The 22,963-nt window shown below is 44.7% G+C and overlaps 1 protein-coding gene across 2 annotated transcripts in view; it reads right to left on the bottom strand.

Annotated features, from left to right (window-relative positions):
* The window catches only part of HMMR (hyaluronan mediated motility receptor), a 36,360-nt gene that overhangs the window by 11,855 nt on the left and 1,542 nt on the right, over positions 1-22,963 (bottom strand). For both annotated transcript variants that reach the window (XM_069969744.1, XM_069969752.1), the window contains exons 2-12: positions 19,201-19,296; positions 16,937-17,019; positions 16,245-16,322; positions 15,430-15,618; positions 9,031-9,117; positions 8,699-8,810; positions 8,012-8,077; positions 7,048-7,121; positions 5,473-5,559; positions 4,408-4,505; positions 270-356 (exon numbers count right to left, since the gene is read on the bottom strand). In XM_069969744.1, the coding sequence (XP_069825845.1) occupies positions 270-356; positions 4,408-4,505; positions 5,473-5,559; positions 7,048-7,121; positions 8,012-8,077; positions 8,699-8,810; positions 9,031-9,117; positions 15,430-15,618; positions 16,245-16,322; positions 16,937-17,019; positions 19,201-19,296 (1,057 nt within the window). The remainder of the gene's footprint in view (positions 1-269; positions 357-4,407; positions 4,506-5,472; positions 5,560-7,047; positions 7,122-8,011; positions 8,078-8,698; positions 8,811-9,030; positions 9,118-15,429; positions 15,619-16,244; positions 16,323-16,936; positions 17,020-19,200; positions 19,297-22,963) is intronic.

Genomic DNA, 22,963 nt, shown 5'->3' with positions numbered 1-22,963 from the left:
ACCGGGTTATCCAGGCAAAACATATTGATTAGCTATCAGTATGCTCAGTGACCAGCCAGGTGCAGCCACTACACAGTGGGCACAGACTACTGCTTCCGGCCCCATTGACTGTATTCCTCAGTATGTATTGCTTAGAAAACCCCTGTACCTTTATGTACATTATATAACAAGAAATGAGCAGTAAAACATTGCAAAACTCTGCAAAAAAAAGACCCCCCCCCCCCCCCAAAAAAAAAACGAAAAAAAAAAACCAGAACTGTGAGGCTCACCTCATCTGCTCTAGAGTAGCATTCAGTTTCTTCTCAGTCTCAGTTTTCTCCTGGACCAACTTCCTCTTTTCCTCTTCTGTTTCAGCACTGTGTGAAGGAACACCACATTCCTTACATTAGTGAATGATGGATAAATAAAGCTGGGTCTACATGTAATTCCCTTTAATAGTTACTTTACTTCATAGAACACCAATAGTGATGAGCAAGCATGCTCGTCCGAGCGTGGTACTCAATCGAGTATTAGGGTACTCTATGGTACTCGTTACTCGGACGAGCATCTTGCGATACTCGAGGAAATCTCATCATCCGTTTCCTGTAAGTTTGGGCGCTATTTCTCAGCCAATCCACATGCAGGAGACTCTTTGGTACATCCTGCGATCACGTGGGACCCATACATGTCGATAGCAGCGATTGGTTGGCCAGATCAGATGACCCTGCCATATAAAACGCGCAGCCAGCAGTGCTCGCTTCAGACGTGTGCTGGAAGAGATCAGGGACAGAGCTGTTGCTTCTCAGGGAGAGCGTCAGTGTAGGATTTAGCGTTCCAGTAGGCATGGAATACTAGCAATACAAACAGCCATTTCCAGGGCTTCAAATAGTTTAAACCCTTCCCGCTAAAGTCAGTAAATGTACTGACTTGTAGGATAATAGTTCCAGCACCAGTCAGTACATTTACTGACCTGCTTCCAATGCTCGCTGTTTACACAAACAGAGCCCGGGAGCTGCAACTAAACTGTCAGCTGATAGCTGACAGTTTAGTGTAACTGCCTCTGGACCCCCAAAGGGGGTCCAGCATCGGCAATCGCAGGCATTGGTGGATCAGTAACTGTAATCGGTGTGGTAAAAAACACATAGGATTACATTGGAGTCTCTGGAAAGAAAATGACAATGTTAAACTTTTTTTACTCCTACTTTGCATTTATTCCTGTGAAATGCCTTAAGGGTGAAAAAACGGTATGAATGTCAATTTGAATACTTGAAAGGGTGAAGATTTCAAAATGGGGTAAATTATGGGGGTTTCTAGTATACAGGCCTTTAAAATATACTCCAAAACTGAACTGGTGCCTAAAGCATTTCTAAATTTGAAATTTTCATGAAAAATTAGAAAATTGCTACTAAACATTTATGGCCTCTAACATCCTAAAAAAAGTAAAAGCATGTTCACCAAATGCTGTTAATATAAAGTAGACTTCTTATAGATATGAACTAATAAATGACGTATTACTATTTTCCTTATTTGCAGAGACTTTAGAGAAATGCGCTTTTTAAAACATTTTTAACAATATTTTGGAGTTATTCACAAAAAATTTTAAAGACATCAACTAGGGCTGGGCGATAATGGCCTAAATAAATATCGCGGTTTATCGTACATGTAGCCGCGGTAACGATAAATTGACCGATAATTATAACACGCCCCTTTTAAAAGCCACACCCCTTTTGAAAACCCCATTTTCTGATGGTAATACAAACGTGAATTTATTCCATATAACAATGTGCAGCAAACTTTATAAGTAATACACAACGTTTTGGCATCTCCTACACCATTTTCAAGTGCCACTTGAAAATGGCATAGGAGATGCCAAAACGTTGTATATTATATGTGAAGTTTTCTGCACATTGTTATATGGAATAAATTCACGTTTTCACGTTTGTATTATCAGAATATTTTTTACTAGCTGATTTTTTTACGTCTGCTGGCACCCACAGTTCGTTTAGTGTGCTACCTATATTTTTTGCTATACCTATCTATCCATCTCTCCTATCTGTCCATCTATCCATCTCTCCTATCTGTCCATCTATCCATCTCTCCTATCTGTCTATCTATCCATCTCTCCTATCTGTCTATCTATCCATCTCTCCTATCTGTCTATCTATCCATCTCTCCTATCTGTCTATCTATCCATCTCTCCTATCTGTCTATCTATCCATCTCTCCTATCTGTCTATCTATCCATCTCTCCTATCTGTCTATCTATCCATCTCTCCTATCTGTCTGTCTATATCTATCTGATATCTACCCCCAGTCACTGTCACGTGCTGTTCTAACCCCCACCTCTCCCGCACATACTGTTGTTGCAGGGGTCAGGTATAGGTTGGCACCTCCTTGCTCCACCGGGCACCGCTCTCTCTCTCCCGCACAGGAAGGAATCCTCTGCGCCCCGTCACTCAGTTTTGTAGCACATATATCTGCCGGCAGCGTCCCGGGCAGATCACACATGGCTGGTTCCAACACTGCCAAAAGATAACGGGACGCCGAGGATTCCTGTGCGGGGACAGAGTGCGGTGCCCAGTGGAGCGAGGATGTGCCGACCCATACCTGACCCCAAATGTATGTGCGGGAGAGGTGGGGGCAGGGCACACCGTGCAGCTTCCAGAGAAGCGAGTGAGCCGCCCGGCAGCAGCAGTGCTGAGCACACAGCACGCCTGTGCGCAGCCTGTCAGATCCCCAGTCCTCCTCTTCAGGAAGATTAACTGAGGGGAGCAGAGCATGCGGCCGCAGGGTGAGGGGAGGAGGAGGGGGGGGGGGGAAATACCGCAGATACCGTCCTGACAGAGTTGAGGTCGGTTAACCGACGCCAGTGACGGTATCGGTATTTTGACGGTGTTACGCCCAGCTCTAACATCAACTCATTTACCACTAACATAGTGGAATATGTAACTAAAAAAAAAAATCTTTGAATCACAAGGCTAGGTAAAAGCATTCCCAAGTTATTAATGAATAAAGTGACACGTCATATTCATAAAATTTGCCTTGGTCCTTAAAGGAGACCTGTCACCCCCCGTGCCGGGGTGACAGGCTCCCGACCCCCCGTTACAGCCCCCTATACTCACCTGATCCCGCTTCCTGAGCCGGTCGGGTCACTGAGATATGAGCGCCCGAAGCACGGCACGCGCTCACAGGAGAGTCCGACACTCAGAGAATGAATGGGGAGTCCGATGCTCAGTCATTCTCTATGGACATCGGACTCTCCTGTGAGCCCGCGCGCCGGGCTTCGGACGCTCATATCTCCGTGACCCGACCGGCTCAGGAAGCGGGACCCGGCGGGATCAGGCGAGTATAGGGGGCTGTAACGGGGGTCGGGAGACAGGTCCTCTTTAAAGCCATTTCAGGCCTGGTCCTGAAGGTGTTTAGTATTACTACAGACTGCTGGCTGGGACTTTCTGTGCTTTTTTTTTTATTTGTATAGCGCACACAGATTCCGCAGTGGAGTACCCGGAGGAAACACATGCAAACACGGAGAGACCATACAAACTATTTGCAGATGTTGTCCTTGGTCGTATTTGAACCCAGGACTCCAGCGCTGCAAGGCTACAGTGCTAACCACTGAGCCACCATGCTGCCCTTGCCTCCATGTTGGCTACTGCTGGGTCTTTACTGGCATCCATGTTGACTACCGTTGTGCCTGCCCTTGCCTCCATGTTGGCTACTGCTGCTCCCGGGAGTTCTGTGTGCTCAATACCATGCAGTGTCTGGCCTAATTTTGGGGAGGCTCACTTGCTTCCTCACTCACTTTTAATGGTTCTCTGTGTGCTCACTGCCATGCTAGGTCTGGTTTAATTTTTGGAAGGCTTACTGGCTACCGCTTCTACCTTGTTCACTCTGTCCTCACCGCCATGCTGTGTCAGGCTGAAATTTATGGCTGGTTCATGATATGCTACCTCTGTTTTAATGGTTCCTTGTGTTCTCACTGCCATGCTGTGTCAGGCTGAGTTTTTGGGTGGTCCATATGCCTACCTCTGTTTTAACCAGGCTGTTGCACAGAATTAGGCATAATGGTGCCATTAGGCAGCTTCAGAGGCATGCATACATGCTGCCCCTGCTGTTTCCTGTCCATTTCCGTGGTGTTTCCATCATTTTCTGAGGTTGACAGGTTTTCACACGACTTTCCCCCTACCGAACTTGGGTCCCCTGCAAAAATGCTCGAGTCTTCAATTGACTTCAATGGGGTTCGTTACTCAAAACGAGCACTCTAGTATCAGGAGATATTAGTCTTGAGTAACGAGCACCCAAGCATTTTAGTACTCGCTCATCACTAGACACCAACTTATTCTGCAGCACACATCAGTCCCTGTCCTCTTTAGGTCTCAGTCTACATCTCCCCATCTGTAGGTTTTGGAGTGTGGGAGGGGGTACTTACAGCTGTTCTTCAAGCAGAGAAACCTTTTGTAAAGTTTCTTCTAACTTTGCTTCAGCCTCTCGTAGTTTGCGCTCAATGTCTTCAAGCCGAGAAAGGGCCTGCAAAAGAGGTTTCAAGCATATTTAGTTTAGGAAAAACTCATTCCTAGTAAATCCTAGTATTGCAGGCAAAGACTGTAGCAAACATAAGTGACCATCTCTATGTAGTCTTACGAATATCCATCACCGAAATGCCTTATCCTCCAAAGCACAGTGCCCTCCAGTGGCCGCTGATGAAAATGTAAGAACAGTTGTAGTTTAGAAGGTTTGGCCATCATATAATAATTTAGTTGTTTTATCTTCACATTTCAAACAAAACTTGGAATGACAGGTTGCAAGATTTAAAAGATAAAATGTCATCTAGAGTATGTTTTTGCCAACTACAGCAGGTAGAAACAGATATAGAATATCTCTGAAAGATTTACAGTCTGCAAATACTCATTTCTTTTTTATGTTATAGAAGCAGCCATATTGCCAGCACTTCTGTTAAAATATTATGTGGTATAGAAAACTCATTTTGCAGTATTTTTCTTTCCCAATAATATTTATCTATTGAATTTCATTTAACTATTAGACCCTGATCACTGCAGAGACAAACAGCAGACATCCCACTGTGTTATTTCCACAGGTGTTATAGCTACATCACAGGGCAGTAAGGATTGATGGGACTGAAACGGTATCTGAGGAAGCCCCCTCTGAGCTTTGCCACAGATTCAGTTTAATATGCTGCAGATAAGCCACATACAGCATTAAAGGGGTTATCCAGGATTTGAAAAAGCAGTTACTGTCTTGCCAAAATAGGATCACCCCTGTCCCCAGGCTGTGTGTGGTATTACAGCCCAGCTCCATTAACTTCAATGGAACCGAGCTGCAAAACCCACACCCAAACTGAGGACAGGAGAGGTGAAAGAAAACAGCTATATTTTTAGGCCTGGAGAACACTTTAAAGAAAAACTGCCCTTTTTATAGTTTAGTTGCAAACTTATAATGTACATGAATAAAGGAAATACTTTGGTGGTGCACTCACCAGGCTCTGCTCATGTATCTGAGATGCTGCACTTTGTAGCTTACTCTTGTATTCTTGTTCTTGGGCAGTCATTTGCAGCTTAAGATCCTGGAGGTAAAGTTAACAGATAAATAGGTTATTCTGTACATGTAATCTCAATAGCTATTCAGGATTGACAATCACATCCTAAAAAAAGGCAACTCCGGCAGAAAAAAAAAAATTGTTTCGAATAAATTGGTGTGAGAAAGTGCCAGAGATTTGTAACTTACATCTATTAAAACAATCTCAAGTCTTCCATTATCTTTTCAGCTGCAGTATGTCATAGACATGTAGGACATACAGCAGTTGATAAGTACTGGAAGACTTGAAATTTTTTTATAGCAGTAACTAACAAATATCGGACATTGACACCAGATGATTTGAAAGAATTTTTTTTTTGCTGGAGTTGCCCTTTAAAGCATACATGTGTTTGTACACAACTATAAAAGTGTTAGGGACCTTTTACACCACCCAATCTGTGTCAAACAAGCGATCAGAAAGATCAGCGCTCATTACCAGCGCCTTCACAGGGGTCATTTAGTCATGCAGCCAGATTACACAAACAGCCGTAGGATTATTTGCGCAGCCATTTAAATGCATTATCATCAGCTACATGTCCCAAGAGAGATGGCTGATATTTTATGGCCGCACAAAAAGTTTACTTGTTTGTCGGCTAATTGCTGGTTCTTTCAATAGAGCCATGTATCAGGTTAATGAGTGATCATATAAGCACTCATTACCAATAATCGGCCGGCATAAAAAAAAAAAAAATTCAGATTTTGCATTTGCAGATTGCCCTCACCAATAAAGTTCAATTAATCTGCAAATATGAACATGCGTATGCTTGTTGGGGGTAGTGAGCTAAAGTCCTTAGGGCTGATGCATGCAGAGTATATATGTCTGGCACAGAACTTAAAGTGTCAAAGTAGTTTCATTTTTTTGTGTAGAAATCACTAGTCCAGGCGATTTTAGGAAACTTTGTAATTGGGTTTATTAGGCAAATATGCCATTATCTGCATTCAAAAAGACTTTCCCCCCCATCTCCTCTCATCCACTGCTCATTATCAGGAAATCACGTCTTGTTACATCAGTGGGCCCTGTCTGTTCTATGGAGAGTGGAGGAGAGAGATAGTTTCCAGCAGAAAACAAAGGATTACACAGCGGGACCTGTGTGAAAGTGGTATTCAGAGGTCAGTGCTGACTTGAGATAGCCCGATAATGTAGTTGTAAATTAACTCTTTGTTGTCCTGTTTTGGTGCCTCATCTCCCTCCACCCCTCCCCTCTCCATAAGAGAACCATGAAGACAGGAGGAAAGCTTCAAACTGCTTTTTCATGATAAAATATGTTTCCAGTTAATAAATCCAATTTAAAAAAAAAGTTTCTTAAAATGTACTTTTGATTGCTGCAAAAAAATAAAAATAAACGACAGTGACACTTTAAGCCTCCTTTAGGCTCTGGATTCAATATTCACGAAAAAAACACACACAAAAAAAAAAAAAAAAGACAAAAAACAAACCCTACCCAATACAACCAAGTCTGCCTAATGATTCCTATACCTGCATCCTTTCATGGGCATGCGATAGGTATTCCTCAAGATTCTTGTTCTCTCCTTTCAATTCTTCAATTAACCCTGAAAGAGATGCAATATACTATAACTGCATTGAGCAAACAAATATCTTATATTGGATTATATCCTCCTTATGGTCCATCAGACTCTGCTCTATGTTTCATTCTGGATTTGCTTTGTACTGCAGCTTAGTCCATTCACTTCTATGAGAGCTGTAATACAAGGCCACTACTGAGGCCTTATTCGCATGTCCTGTTTTACGGGTGCTTCCCAGTCCGAACTATCTATAATATACGGAACAAGGGAAAATCACTACGGGGAACATTTATCATTGGAAAAAAAAAAAAAATGAGTGAAAATGGCCAGATGCAAATGGCCGTTTTGCGAATATTTAAATCTGGCCATTTTACGCCCGGTATGCCAGGCGGGCGGGGAGGGGGCGTGGAGGGACGGAACGGGGGGCAGTACTCCTCTACATAAATCTCCGTACTGTCGAAGCCACAGGGACATTTTTTTTTTTTTTTAAAGTCCGGCACAGAAAACGCCAGACTTAATAAATGTCCCCCTAAAAGATTTAGAGCTGTACTTAGTTAATAGTTAAGGGTGTGTGGAGCTTTGTAGCCCATTTGAACAGCTGCCCAGAATTGTACATCCACCAGTCTCATATTGATAATTTACACCGCATATAAAAATTTGCTCATGTAGACCACGCTATTTTACATTTTCCAGCTTTTAAATTTGTCATAGTCAATGAGCCCCCATGGTCATCACATTCAGCGGCTGGTGTCTTCAATAACCAGATACAAAAACTGAATAGACAGCTCAAAACACATAGCAACTGCAATACAGCAATAAGTGTTCTAATGGCGTAACCATTATACGTGTTTACTGGCAGAACTGTGCAGGCTATGGAAAAATACAAACACTAGGAGAAATGGTGGCAAGTGGGTTACCTTGTGCTTGGTTAAGCTCCTTGTCCAAGACTTCATTGTGTACAGCTGCTTCCTGCCGACTCTCTTCTACAGTGCATGTGAAGAGGACAGAAGGAGTATTATTGAATCTTGTGGATAGGTGAGGTGTGTGAATACTGGCTACTAGCAACTGCCAATGAGTACAATTCTTCTCCAATGGGTCTATCATATCATATGCTTGACCAACTCCTTGTGGTGGCACATGGGAATAAGGGGAACTGAGACAAAACAATCTAAGACATTCAAAAACATAAAAAGGGAACCAATAAGCACAATAGTGCAGATAAAGGTTCTTATCCTGGCATATTGGTTATGCATGGTGGCGACCTAGGCATTGAGGCAAAGTCCAAGCCATAGCTAGTCATGGCTTTCTGCCAATCAGTGCGCTTGTGCAGGGATAATAGACAGGCCTCTTTGTCAATCATCCCTGCAGAGGTCGCCGACTGGCAGAGAGTAGTGACTAGTTACGGCCCAGATGACTAGCCTCTATCCTGCCAGAATAAAACATTTTCTCCTACATACCCTCTAGGAGGACAGCAAACAAAGTGTGGTAAGAGACTGCTTTAGCGACTATTAGGAGCTGCTAACAGCATTATAGTAGTGATTGGTTCCCTTTAATAACCTGTAATGTAGGACCAGAACATTGGTTTAAAAACCATTCCTACATACCTAGAAGTTTATTTTTTTCTCTCAGAGATTGCACATCAGCCTTTGATGCAGCCAAGCTTGCCTGTAGCTTCTGGATTTGCCCTTCAAAGTTTGCCTGAAGACCATGAATTTCCTTAAAAAAAAAAAAATAAAATAATTAAAAAAAAATTGATATAGGAATACCCATGTTATTTACACAAAGTTTTTTTTATATAAAATACTCCCAGGTTGCATGATAACAAAAGCCTCGGCGGCTCCATTATGACAGCGGCATGTTAAAGGTTTTGACTGATAGGGTCTGGATGCCAAGATCCCCACTGATTGTTCAAGTAGAAGAAACGTTACAAACCAACCTTGTCTTTTGCATCCACTTTATTTTTCACTTCCATCAGTTCCGCACACAGACTGGTAATTTTTCGCTTCGAGCTGTCGTCAGAAAACTAGAAGTGGGAGAATATAACATTATACATATTATGTACTACTAATTTAATATGTACATATATTGTACAGCGCTAGTGCGGCAGTGAGTAGTATGCTGCTATGGATGTCAGATAGGGAAGGGTCCCCTTCCCTTCAAAAAAAGTGAATCTCTGGGAGAATACTGGGCACGCTCCCAGTAGTCACCACAGACATCTTGCATATTAGAAACCGATAGAAGAACCTGAACCGATGCTACTTCCAGTACTAATAGATATTGGAGAATATAACATTATCCAGAGGTTGACAATCAGGATTTAACAAGTAAGAAAGTAAGCTGCAGGCCATAAAGTACAGATGTTGGAGGGAGATATGATCTCATAGTCACTGCTTAATGGTGCCCAGTAGGAAGGCACTTGCACAGTGCTCCCTACATTGACTTTCCCCAGCCCTACTCAATCTCAGCTATGATTGACAGCTCCAATGAGAACACTTCAAGCACCATCAAAGCTTAGGGTGTCTTTACACAGATCTATTTGACAGATTAAAAGCCAAAGCCAGGAACAGACTAATTTATAAAGGAAAGACGAGATTTCTCCTCTTTTAAATCCATCCCTGCCTTTGGCTTCAAAAATATATGTCAGATAAATGTCTCTGTGTAAAGGAACACTTAAGAGGGGGACCAGAGGGGGAAAAAAAAAATCTCTAGATACAAGGAGCTACATGTCTTGTGTAATGCACAGCAAACCAACCACATCAATCTAGACATGTGCTTTTTGGATACTAATAAGCAGCCACACTCTGAATGACAACCTTTTACATACATAAGAAAGAGAAGCTGTGTGTGGTAGGTGGGTGAAGAAAGAGGTAAGACACTCATCCTGGTCCAGAACATATAAGCACTGAAAGGAGGAATTTGTAGACTGTGTTGCAATATGAAACTGGAGAATCATGCACAGCTTAGCCCATGAGATTTAGGACTGTCAGGTCTTTGCTTGTGCACAGTGAGATAAAAAGTATTTGTGTAAGGGCAAGGTGCTTGGTTTGTTTGGCACAACTCTTTACACCTGCGAGTAATTTTAACCCCTTCATGACTTGATGCAAGGATGTCCGGGTCAAATCAATGCAATGTTCCTCCTCGACTTCTAAGAGCCATAGAACTTATTTTTCCACCTACAGGGCTGGTTGGGGTGTTATTTTTTGCACCATGTTCTCTGGTTTTTATTAATAGCATATTGGTGTGACATGGTCCCACAAGCATTCCAAGCCAAGGTGGAGGCCTATGTAAATAAGACAGGCCTCCCGACACTCCCCCTATACGTGGCGTCCGGTTTGGACGACCCGTTCATGGTCAATGAACTGACGGCTGTCAAAGACACATCCAATGGCAAGAGCCCGGGCCCGGACTGGTACACCGCACAATTTTATAAGCTTTTCGCCCCACAACTGATCCCTTTCTTAGCCAAAGTCTTTAACCCCTAGACGACCTAGGACGTACCGGTACGTCCTGAGCTATGAAGCTCCGGAGCGCGCTTCATAACAGCCAGCATCTCACCGTTAATGACTTGCTGCAGCGCGATATTAACTCCTTAGACGCCTGTCACCTACTGATCGGGACCCCCGCAGGGTCCCGATAGTTAAAACGAACCGCCGGAGGTCTCTCACCTGCCTCCGTGCGGTCCTATCGGTGCTCTGGTCACTGAGCCTGCACAGGCAGGCACAATGAGCAGAGCGCCAATAACACTGATCAATGCTATGCCATAGGCATAGCAATGATCAGTGTAAAAAAATGAAAGTAATCAACGTGCAAGTCTCCCAAAGGGACTTAAAATGTCTTAAAAAGTTAAAACACACTACCCCAAAACCCTTCCCCCAATAAAAGTTTAAATCACCCTCCTTTCCCATTATATAAATAAAACATAAAAATAACTAAACATATAATATACCGTAGCGTGCGTAATTGTCCGATCTATTAAAATATAACAAGCGTCATTGCGAACGGTGTAGAAGAGGGGGAAAAGTGGGCAAGTGCCGAAAAAAAAAAAAAAAAAAAAAAAAAATTCATTAAAAAGAATGAATATATAATATATTTGTTGCATCGGATGTACCCAGTCTGGTCTATAGAGAGGGGAGGGGGAGGAGGGAGTTAGCCGACAGCAGAAAGCTGAGAACAAAGGGATTGCAGGCACGAGCTGGGTGAACACTAATCAGAGCTCAGAGAGGTCAGTGGTGACTGTCAGAGGAGATAAAGGGTGATGTATTTGTAGATTAACTCTTTGTTGTCCTGTTTTGGTCTTTTATTTAGCTCTCTCCATAGGAGAACAATGAAGACGGGGAGAGAGCTTCAAATAGCTTTTTTATGATAAAAATGCTTTTTTCGGCTAATAAACCCAATTACAAAGTTTCTTAAAATTGTCTGGACTATTGATTTTTGCAAAAAAAAAAACAAAAACAAATTCACGACAGTGACACTAATTCCATCTCCCCCTCTCGTCCCTTCCCCTGACAATCCCTAATGCCCACGATAGTGGTGCTTCCTAAGCCAGGAAAGGATAGCTCATATTGCTGTAAATACAGGCCAATCTCCCTCATTAACTCAGACATAAAGATGTTTTCAAAAATGATAGCAAACAGATTAGCCCCACACCTCGCCACATTGATCCACACTGATCAAGTGGGTTTCGTTCCAAAGAGTGAAACTAGGGACAATTTAAATAAAACCCTCCTGCTGCTCACCCACGCACAAAAAGCAAAGATCCCTGCATGCCTTGTCTCGGTCGACACCGAAAAGGCATTCGACCAAGTACATTGGTCTTTTCTGCGTTCCACTCTGCGCCAAGTAGGCCTGAGGGAAGGCCTATTAGGGAAGATCATGGCCCTTTATAATGACCCGACCGCTAGAGTGAGGGCAAATGGCCTCATGTCCACTTTATTTGCCATTGCGAACGGCACCAGACAGGGGTGCCCTTTGTCACCCCTGCTGTATGTCTTGGCAATGAAGCATTTAGCGGTGGCCCTGCACAGACTTCACGGGTATTCCAGTAGCCTGTTCCCAATATAAATTAGCATTATATGCAGATGACCTGCTTCTTGATGTTACGAAACCACTCGTCTCTTTCGCGGCCCTCCTAGGGGAGAGTTCGAAAAATTCGGCCAGGTCAGCAATTTTAAAGTGAACTACTCAAAGACAGAAGCACTTAATGCCTCCCTGACACGACCCCTAATACAACAGCCAAGGACCGCCTTTTCTTTAAAAAAAAAAAGGATAAAGCACTTAAATATTTGGGGGTGTGGGTCCCCACTGACCTCACTACTATTTTCACACTGAACTTCCCACCCCTCTTGGCACGCACAAAATCAGAACAGACGGCCTATAAATCGACCTTAGTTGTCCTGGTTTGGGAGGATGAGCGTCATTAAAATGGATATCCTCCCCAGATTTATATTTTTTCCAGGCCTTGCCTATCATTGTCTCTTACTCTTTTCTGAAACACCGCCAAGCTATTTTCACAAAATTCGTGTGAGCGCCATGCGACCTCGGCTGAAATTCAAAACGCTCACTCGGCCTAAGCTGTCAGGGGGAGCCAGCATGCCAAATCTATCTCTATACTATAAAGCGGCTGTCCTGATGAGAGTGGTGGACTGGTCCCATAGTGATGGGGCCAAGCAGTGGGTCAGCCTGGAGGCGGCGCTGTCTCAGATAGCATTACGATCTTCAACTGGGGTCTGTGGGTGGGCAAAACCCATGGTAAGAGTCTTTTCCGCATCTGACGCGCTGCTTTCTCCAAATTTGGGACAGACTACTGCCTCTATACTCTATTTCATTGCCCGGGCATCATGAGCCCTCTATTTGGCAACCCGGCTTTTCCCCCTGCGATGGGCAGGGACACTTCTTCTGTGGTCCACGTCGGAGGGTGCCAGATTGAGTCAGGTGTTGGGGGGGGGGGGGGGGGGGGGGAGGCCCCTCCCTGCGCCCCGCCTGAATTACAGCAGACCTGCCCGAAGAGAACTCTCTTGGTTCAAATACGAACGGAAAGCCTTCCTGCGACTTCATTTTCCCTCTGGGATTCTGGTGACCTCTTCCACTGACCTGGAAACACTGCTGTTGCAGTCCTCCCCACCGGATAAGGTAATCTATCAATTGTACCAGCTGCTACTGAACAGAGATGCTGACAGAGACCTTCAGTTTGTCTCGGCATGGGAAAGATCTTAATATCACCTCGTCTGAAGCCGACAAATTAAAGATGTTCACACTGACCCACAAGTTGCCTGCTGCCTGTATTGCTCAGGAAAAAAAAAATTCAAAGTTCTAACAAGGTGGTACAGATGTCCTCAGCTCCTGCACAGCTTTTACACGACTGTCCCTGCCACCTGCTGGCGCTGCGAGGCGGAGGTAGGCTCAATACTCCCATGTTTGGTGGGATTGTGCGGCGATACAACCATTTTGGACAAATGTTTTTGAAATTACACACAAGTCACTGGTAAAACGCTCTCACCCACACCTAGCATTGCTTAGCTCTCCTTGATCCCCGGCCCGATCGCAATAGTCAGGAAAGGACTGCTATGTCACTTCCTGACGGCCACTAGGGCAGTCATACCCAGACACTGGAAGTCCACAGCTCCCCCATCCATCGCGGAGTGGGCGACCGAAATTACTTCTTGTTCCGCATGGAATCTCTGATGGCGGAGGATCACGACCGGGGATCTGGGGTGGAACGCTTATGGCTTCCGTGGTCTTCTTTTAGGGAGAATCAGGGCCTTGCAGCTCACCTCACATAAATCGCTTTTGGATTGCCTCATCGGCCGTCCCAGCTGACTGGTCCCTACTCCTCTGGATAGTGTCCTCATCTCCCCCCCCCCCCCCCCCCCACTCCTTTCCTCCCCATCTTCTCCCTACCCTTTTGCCCCCTGACCTCCCAGGCCCTCACCCCCGTCTGAGTTTCTTATTCTTTTTCCTTTTCGCTTTTCCTTTCTTATTCTAGGGGTCTGTCTCCTGTGTTGTTGTAATAAACTTTTGATTTACAAAAATAAAAAAAATATAGCATATTGGTGTAACAGAAACATTTTGATCGCTTTTTATTAATTTTTTTTCTGATATATAATTTATTAAAATCAGCAATCCTGGTGTTTTTTTCCCCGTTACGCCGATCACCGTGCAGTAACAATAATGTAATATTTTAATAGATCTGACAATACCACATGCTAAGATATAATATGTTTATTTACTTATTTTTGTAATATACCATAGCATAGATCAGTGTTATCAGCAATCTATGCCTAGAGCCTGCCTGAGAGCAGACTCTATGCATGGATGGCAGATTCGACAGGACGGAGGCAAGTGACTTACCCTCGGCCGTCAGCACAAGCGATAGGGGGTCCCGATCACTCAGTGACAGGAGCCTGTCCTGACACAGAGTACCTTAAACGGTTAAACCTTTGAGTGGTTAATAAGACGCAACTGCCATTTGATTACCTCTGGCCCCGGACACTCTGATGTGTGCAGGACCGCTCTCACTGCAGTGGTCCCGCACACATCAGTAAGCCCCTCAGTCAGCAACTTATATGTACATTCCTACTGCACGGGGTATGTCAGCTGCCAACTTGAGTCTATGATCCCTGTACAGCAGCATCTATGCTCAAAGAAGTGAAGCTTAGGGCCCTATTTCACAGTAACGATAGTCGGCCGGATCAGCCCGATTCGGACGATTATCGTTCGGTGAAATAGAGAGAACGATCAGCTGATGATCAGGTCATCGGCTGACAGTTTATTTAGGGCCAGACCTACAATCATCGTTCCCCCACCGCGCATCGCTACGGTTGAATAGCGGTGCGCAGTGGGTGACAGACGAATTGACAAGCAGCAGCAGCATACATTACCTGTCCAAGCTTCTTCTCCGTGCTGCCTTCATCCCCGGGTCCCGCGCGCTCTATCTTCAGAATGGCCGGTCAGCTGACGGAGCGCTCAGCCAATCACAGGCCATTCTGAATATAGAGCGTGCGGGACCCGGGGATGAAGGCAGCACGGAGAAGCCTGGACAGGTAATGTATGCTGCAAGGACATCGGTAACGATGTCCTTGCAGCCCTCGCTCAACGATCGGGCCGTGGAATAGGCCCAGTAAACGAGCGGCGATCTAGCAGATCGCCGCTCATTTACATCGTTGATCGGGCCCTCCTCGGCCCGTGGAATAGGACCCTTAGTGTGGGTCTAGTAGAATAATTAGTGTCCATGTCCTTATGCTGCAGCAGGTCAGAATTGGGAATATTGAGAATGTTTCAACCAGCAAATAGCTGATAGAGAGTCCACATGTGACTACTAGAGATTTTGTGCATTTACCTTGGTTTTCAGTAGCTCATTTGCTTTGTTCAGGTCAGCCATTTGCCTCTCCAGGGATGCAATGCCTGTAGTAAGTGACGTCTTCTCGCGCACAGCAGAGACCAGTTTCAGCTCAGTCTTTTTGAACTCTTCCTCCAAGAGTTGAAGCTTCTTGTCTTGCTCCGCACGTTCCTTCAGGAGGGCACGAATCTGAAATAAACCAAAGTAAGGATGAATGAGGTAACTGGTTGGGTGACTTATGCTGCCGTATCAGAGGCAAGGTATGATGAGGCAATAGAAGCAGAGCTCTGATATAGAGGCTGCTGCACAAATCTGATTAAAACCTGAAGTATACACCAAAAGGACTCCTGGGAGAGACAGCGGGCCCCGATTACTCTACCCACACAAGCAGACAGGCAACCTTCTCTGTACACACATCGGAATAGGGAAAGCTGGTGGCCTCTAGGTGCCTGTGGGGTAACCAGCTGGTCCCAAAACAGCCAACTATTCTTTCACCCACAAATACACGTTAATGCATCTTTACTGAAGCTAAATAAGTATCACTAATGAATAAAGAAATTGTTCAGGACAAGGCTAGGTTCAAGTCCATGCAGGAGGCTCAGTTCAGTGCTTCTGCCGCACATAACAGGTCCGATGCACGCAAATGTCATTTTCACTGAGCCAAACATATAAATATATTTATTTTCCGACTATATATATTTGTCGGTTATCTGAATCTATAGACTTTGTGGCCAGTAGATATTCCTTTAGTATGAGGTTTTAGAACCATACATATATAATGCCTTCACCCCCCCCCCCCCCCCCCCCCCATTTACCTCTTTCTCCATTGCTTTCTGCTTCTTAATCTCCCTGATGAATTCGGTGTCTCTCTCCGGTTTCTGCCTCAGGTTTGGCTGTCAAAAAGGCAGTGTATTAGTACAACGTCACCATCCTGCACAGCTTATAACCGCAATCAAAAAGCAAGTATAACAAATGGATCCTGCTTCAAGGTAAAAGGTTTTTTACGGGGAAAGCGCTCGGAAGTGGAGACCGAGACCAAAACTATCACAGTATCAACAAGTCCCCCCCCCACAACACACACACACCATGAATCTCTGAATTATCACTGTCACTTCAAAGAAGCCTTGACACATCAAAAGTTCTAGTGATTGGCAGGTCAAATCAAAAAGAGATCATCAGGTTGTGTAATGATGAAGATTAACGTGAGCAGATCAAGCAAACACACTGTACTACATAAAGCTGCTTTCAGATGTATTAAACGACTTCTACACACATTTCTGTACCCCCCCCTCACGCAACACAGGATCAGTGAGAACATTGATAACACCACTGATAGCACAATCATCCAGACCACCGACTGTAGTTACAGCAGAATCCGGTGTGTTTCGGGCCCCATCAAGGTTGTAAGACGCAGTAATCGCCAACAGGGGATGAGATTCCTGAGCGCTCCTGGCGTCTTGGAATGGGGGCAATGTTTGGGGGAGAGTAAAGGATATTATTCACTTACTGTTGATCCAAGAGAAGAATGCTTGCGAAGCCGAGGTGGGGAGATAGGATCGTTGTCTCTCTCCACACTTTCAGAAGACGTATCTAAATGGTAAAGTGAACAACTTTCATATCATGTTACTGTATAAGAATGCAAACTGACACACCCAGAATACACTGTATATGACCTGAATAGATCAGTCATCACAATTCTCCACCTGCAACCTGAGCCATATACACACCATTTAATAGTTTATACATAAGAATTGATATGTGAACTAAATACTTGTTCTTCATGGTCGCAGTTAGTCTGCAGCAGCAACTTCCACTGATTAGAACCAGACATCCCAAACTCCCTGAACGCTCTGTTATTGTTTTTTATTTACTGCAAGATTATTTTAGTTAGAATTCTGAAACTCTAGGTATTCCTCAGGTAAATAGTTGTTAGTCATTTCCAGTTGTTCATATATTTTTATGTTACAGGCATTTCGGTATAACAACTCTTTTTTGTGAATACCCCATATTCACATACCTGGGGCCTTGCAGGCCCGTACTAGGTTTACATGTGATCCTACGTCTTTGTCTTTACTGTTGTCCCCATTAGCTACATCTGGAATCTTTTTATCAAGAACTGTACTAAGCATTACCATTCTAGTGAAAATGTGACAGTGAATGAGCAACTTCTTGCATTTAGGGGACGTTGCAAATTCATTCAGTATATACCCAGCAAAAATTTTAAAAATTTTTACATTTTCTGGATGTGTGATGCTGCAAGCTATTATGGAATGAATTGTCTGATTTACTGTGGCAAAGATGTGGACGCTCCAGTCCAGAAGGACCTATGTTCTGATGTAGTAAAAACACTTGCTAAATCAATTTTCCATTCTGGAAAAAAAAAAATGTCTTATAAAGCTAAGAAAGAAAAATCGGTGATATTACTGAGTACAATGCACCATGATGCAAGTATAGACACCAATAACAGGAAACTGAAACCCAAAATAATCTTGCATTATAATAAAACCAAAGGAGCAGTTGACAAGATGGACAAAATGATTGGAGAGTATACGTGCAAGAGGCAGACAAAATGTTGGCCTGTAGTTCTTTTTTATAATATGCTAGATGTGTCAGCCCTCAATACCTATATTGAGACTCATCCAGAATTCCATGCTAACAGAAAGGACAAGAGATGTCTATACTTGACGAAACTTTGCTATGAACCTTCCATGATGGAGAGAAGCAGCACAAAATGCTTGCCAAGGCAAACAGAAGCTATGATCAGATGTGGTATACGTTTTCAGGAACATACAGAGCCAAGAGATAAAAAAAGAAAGCAATGTTACATTTGTCCAGCAAAGAAGGACAGGAAATCGGAGCGTGTCTGTACTACTTGTGGACAAAATATCTGCAAGGATCATTCTTCCGAACAGATAACGTGTGAAAGATGTTGCATTCATAAGTAAATTTGAAAAGGAAACTTTGAAAAGAGATATTCTTAAATCAGCATGTTTACTGCAACTTTTATATAAAAAAAACTTTTAGACAAAAAAACATTATAAAGAGTTATATCGAATGTGTATATTGGGCGTTTTAAACCTGTTCAGTTACTTTTTTGTTGTTTTGCACGTAATAATGTTTCACATCTTAGCGCTGGTGTCTGCCAGGAGGTGATCCATAATGGATCTGATCTCTTGGTAACTGCAGTTAAGGCTGCCGGAATGCCCGGATTCTACCAGCCTTAGCTGGGGTCACCAGGTCGTCAAAACCATTACAGATCCCCTCCTGGCAGACAGCAGCGCTAGTGGGAACGCATCTTTACTTTGCAATTTTCAAATAAACTTTGAAGAGTATTTTTATTTGAGTTATTCCATGTTATTTGCACACTGGCCTAAAAGGCCCCAGGTATGTGAAAAGTGTAGATTTTTATGGTCATGCATTCTAGGGCAAACTACAGGATTGAGTCACTGGTTAAAGAAGTGGGTGAGAACTCCTTTGGAGAAAGGCCTCCTTTGAATTGGCGGCCGAAACACGTTGTCACCTGCGCCCATCGCAAGCCGGGATCCCTATGGTTCATTAGTCCTCAGTGGCTTACACACACACAAAATTATACTAACACACACACACACACACAGTCCATGGGGCCAGCTCTGTCCCGCATTATAGCCTATGGGGCCACAGATGGGTCACTGGATGTACAGGATCCTGCATGGTGCCTGATCCCAGGGTATATGTAAACCCAGCTTATGCTAATAGGTGAAGAATTCCCCTTACAGCATATGATATACGCACCTTTCTTTCTAAACCGCTGGGACTTCTCAAATGACACTGGTCCTTTAAGGCCCTCTGAAAGCTTCACATCATAGGATCCTGGAGCTGGAGTACAGCCTGGAATCAGATCATTGATTTAGTCATATGAGTTTTCAATAACACAAGTTGCCGGTATTCACTTTAATATAGGGCAAAAATAAAAAGGTTTTAGCCTTAATCAAGTCAAAGATAAATATCCAATAGCCCATTAGTTCATGGTAAAGTCCAGAATAAACACAAACCTCTTACTACAATTCCCATGATCCTGTTTGGTGGATAACTACACTGGGAGAGCTTACATAAACTGTGCCAAACAGATTCCCCAATGCTAGAATTCTGATTGGGGGTTACCAGGGACCCAGGGGGGCGGTGGAACAACTGTGGCAGGTGAGTAACAGCGCTTTATAATTCTTAAGAGAACCCTTTACATCAAGGATTGGGAACCTTTGGCCCTCCAGCTGTTGCAAAACTACAATTCCCCATCATGCCTGGACAGCCGAAGGTAAAGCTTTGACTGTCCAGGCATGATGGGAATTGTAGTTTTGCAACCGCTGGAGGGCCGAAGGTTCCCTATCCCTTCTTTAAATTGTAATGCAGTTCAACCTGAATCATATTATAGAACGGGAAGATTTATAGATTTGAAGGGTTATTTATGCAATTCTGGAAATCTCGGGGCGGTCACTGACTGGTCAGCACAGACACTGAATTACATGGAGGTCGTGGGCATTTTCATCATGTAAGGTGGGTTACCAAGCATACCCAACACTCTGCCTTTGACTCCCAGTGGCTGGTGAAGTCAGATGCCACCCTAGGGCTGCCAGGAAAGCACTATAGCTGTATCCATGTTTTCCATAACTTTCTAGGGCTGTATCCAACCTTCTCCGGCCACCAGGAGTCAAATCCAGAGCGTTTGGGCGAACTTGAGTGTTTGCTTATCTCTAGTGACCTAAGTGTTTTTTTTTTTTGACAGCTTATAACTTTTAAATCAGGGAGTGTTCAGACCTCCAGCAATCTGTAGCTGAGATGCAGTCAGGTCAGAGCAAAGACGGAGACCATAGATTGGAGCGTGTCAGTGACACATGGGGGGGCAGAGATCAGACAATGGGGAGCGTGCCAGGGACATACTGGGAGGGGGATATAGGTCAGACAATAGGGAGCATGCCAGGGACATATTGAAAGGGGGATATAGGTCAGACAATGGGGAGCATGCCTGGGACATATTGGGGGGGGGGGGGGGCAGAGATCAGACAATGGGGAGCGTGCCAGGGATATATTGGGAGGGGGATATAGGTCAGACAATGGGGAGCGTGCCAGGGATATATTGGGAGGGGGATATAGGTCAGACAATGGGGAGCGTGCCAGGGATATATTGGGAGGGGGATATAGGTCAGACAATGGGGAGCATGCCTGGGACATATTGGGGGGGGGGGGGGGGGGCAAAGATCAGACAATGGGGAGCATGCCAGTGACATATGGGGGGGGGCAGAGATCAGACAATGGGGAGCATGCCAGTGACATATGGGGGGGCAGAGATCAGACAACGGGGAGCATGCCAGGGATATAGGTCAGACAATAGGGAGCATGCCAGGGATATATTGGGAGGGGGATATAGGTCAGACAATAGGGAGCATGCCAGGGATATATTGGGAGGGGGATATAGGTCAGACAATGTGGAGCGTGCCAGGGACATATGGGGGGGGGGGGGGGGGGGGCGGCACATGGTGTCAAGGATGTAATATAGCTGTATCCATGTTTTCCATAACTTTCTAGGGCTGTATCCAACCTTCTCCGGCCACCAGGAGTCAAATCCAGAGCGTTTGGGCTAACTTGAATGTTTGCTTATCTCTATTGACCTAAGTTGTTTTTATTTTTTCTCAGCTTATAACTTTTAAATCAGGGAGTGTTCAGACCTCCAGCAATCTGTAGCTGAGATGCAGTCAGGTCAGAGCAAAGACGGAGACTACATACCTCCCAACTTTTGCTCGGAGGAAAGAGGGACAGTCACGGCAATGTGCCACGCCCCTATGGTCACGCCCCCATAGCCACGTCCGCATTACCTATTACCATTATATAGGAAACAAATATTCCCACCAGATCTTCACCGCATAGTGACTTATCCCACCCATACTATTACTGCATAACATCCACTATACACAGAGCAGTCCTCTCCCTCAGCACTGACCATATAGCGGTAGATTAGACCGTACACCTGCAGACCTTATAGGTGATTATAGTGCAGTTATTCAGTGACTCACAGGGGACGTCTTCTCTTGTTGATCACTTTTGGGTTTCTTCCAGTATCATCCTCATCTGCTTCACAGTAACTCTGTGCCCCCATATGGTACAGACCCCTCTGTGCCCCCATATGGTACAGACCCCTCTGTGCCTCCATATCTCATTGTAATAACCCCCATCTCCCCATAGAATACAATATAGTAACCCACCCCCCCCTAGGACACACTGTAGTAACCCCCCTCCCCAGTTAATCCCGCTGTAGTAATCCTCCTCCCCAGTTAATCCTATTGTAGTAATCCCCCTCCCCAGTTAATCCTATTGTAGTAATCCCCCTCCCCAGTTAATCCCACTGTAGTAATCCCCCTCCCCAGTTAATCCCACTGTAGTAATCCTCCTCCCCAGTTAATCCCACTGTAGTAATCCTCCTCCCCAGTTAATCCCACTGTAGTAATCCCACTCTCCCAGTTAATCCCACTGTAGTAATCCCCCTCCCCAGTTAATCCCACTGTAGTAATCCCCCTCCCCAGTTAATCCCACTGTAGTAATCCCCCTCCCCAGTTAATCCCACTGTAGTAATCCCCCTCCCCAGTTAATCCCACTCTCCCAGTTAATCCCACTGTAGTAATCCCCCTCCCCAGTTAATCCCACTGTAGTAATCCCCCTCCCCAGTTAATCCTATGGTAGTAATCCCCCTCCCCACTTAATCCCACTGTAGTAATCCCCCCTCCCCCAGTTAATCCTATGGTAGTAATCCCCCTCCCCAGTTAATCCTATGGTAGTAATCCCCCTCCCCAGTTAATCCCACTGTAGTAATCCCCCTCCCCAGTTAATCCCACTGTAGTAATCCCCCTCCCCAGTTAATCCCACTGTAGTAATCCCCCTCCCCAGTTAATCCCACTGTAGTAATCCTCCTCCCAGTTAATCCCACTGTAGTAATCCTCCTCCCCAGTTAATCCTATTGTAGTAATGCCCCCTCCCCCAGTTAATCCTATGGTAGTAATCCCCCCTCCCCCAGTTAATCCTATGGTAGTAATCCCCCTCCCCCAGTTAATCCTATGGTAGTAATCCCCCTCCCCAGTTAATCCCACTGTAGTAATCCTCCTCCCCAGTTAATCCTATGGTAGTAATCCCCCCTCCCCAGTTAATCCCACTGTAGTAATCCTCCTCCCCAGTTAATCCTATTGTAGTAATCCCCCTCCCCAGTTAATCCTATGGTAGTAATCCCCCTCCCCAGGTAATCCTATGGTAGTAATCCCCCTCCCCAGTTAATCCCACTGTAGTAATCCCCCTCCCCAGTTAATCCCACTGTAGTAATCCTCCTTCCCAGTTAATCCCACTGTAGTAATCCCCCTCCCCAGGTAATCCTATTGTAGTAATACCAGTTCATCCCAATGTAGTAATCCCCCTCCCCAGTTAATCCTATGGTAATAATCCCCCTCCCCAGTTAACCCTATGGTAATAATCCCCCTCCCCAGTTAACCCTATGGTAATAATCCCCCTCCCCAGTTAA

Source organism: Dendropsophus ebraccatus, chromosome 1 (assembly GCF_027789765.1).
Source record: "Dendropsophus ebraccatus isolate aDenEbr1 chromosome 1, aDenEbr1.pat, whole genome shotgun sequence".
Lineage (NCBI taxonomy): Eukaryota > Metazoa > Chordata > Amphibia > Anura > Hylidae > Dendropsophus > Dendropsophus ebraccatus.
Note: the sequence above shows the minus strand (reverse complement) of the source record. Positions and strands in the feature narration are given on the sequence as shown.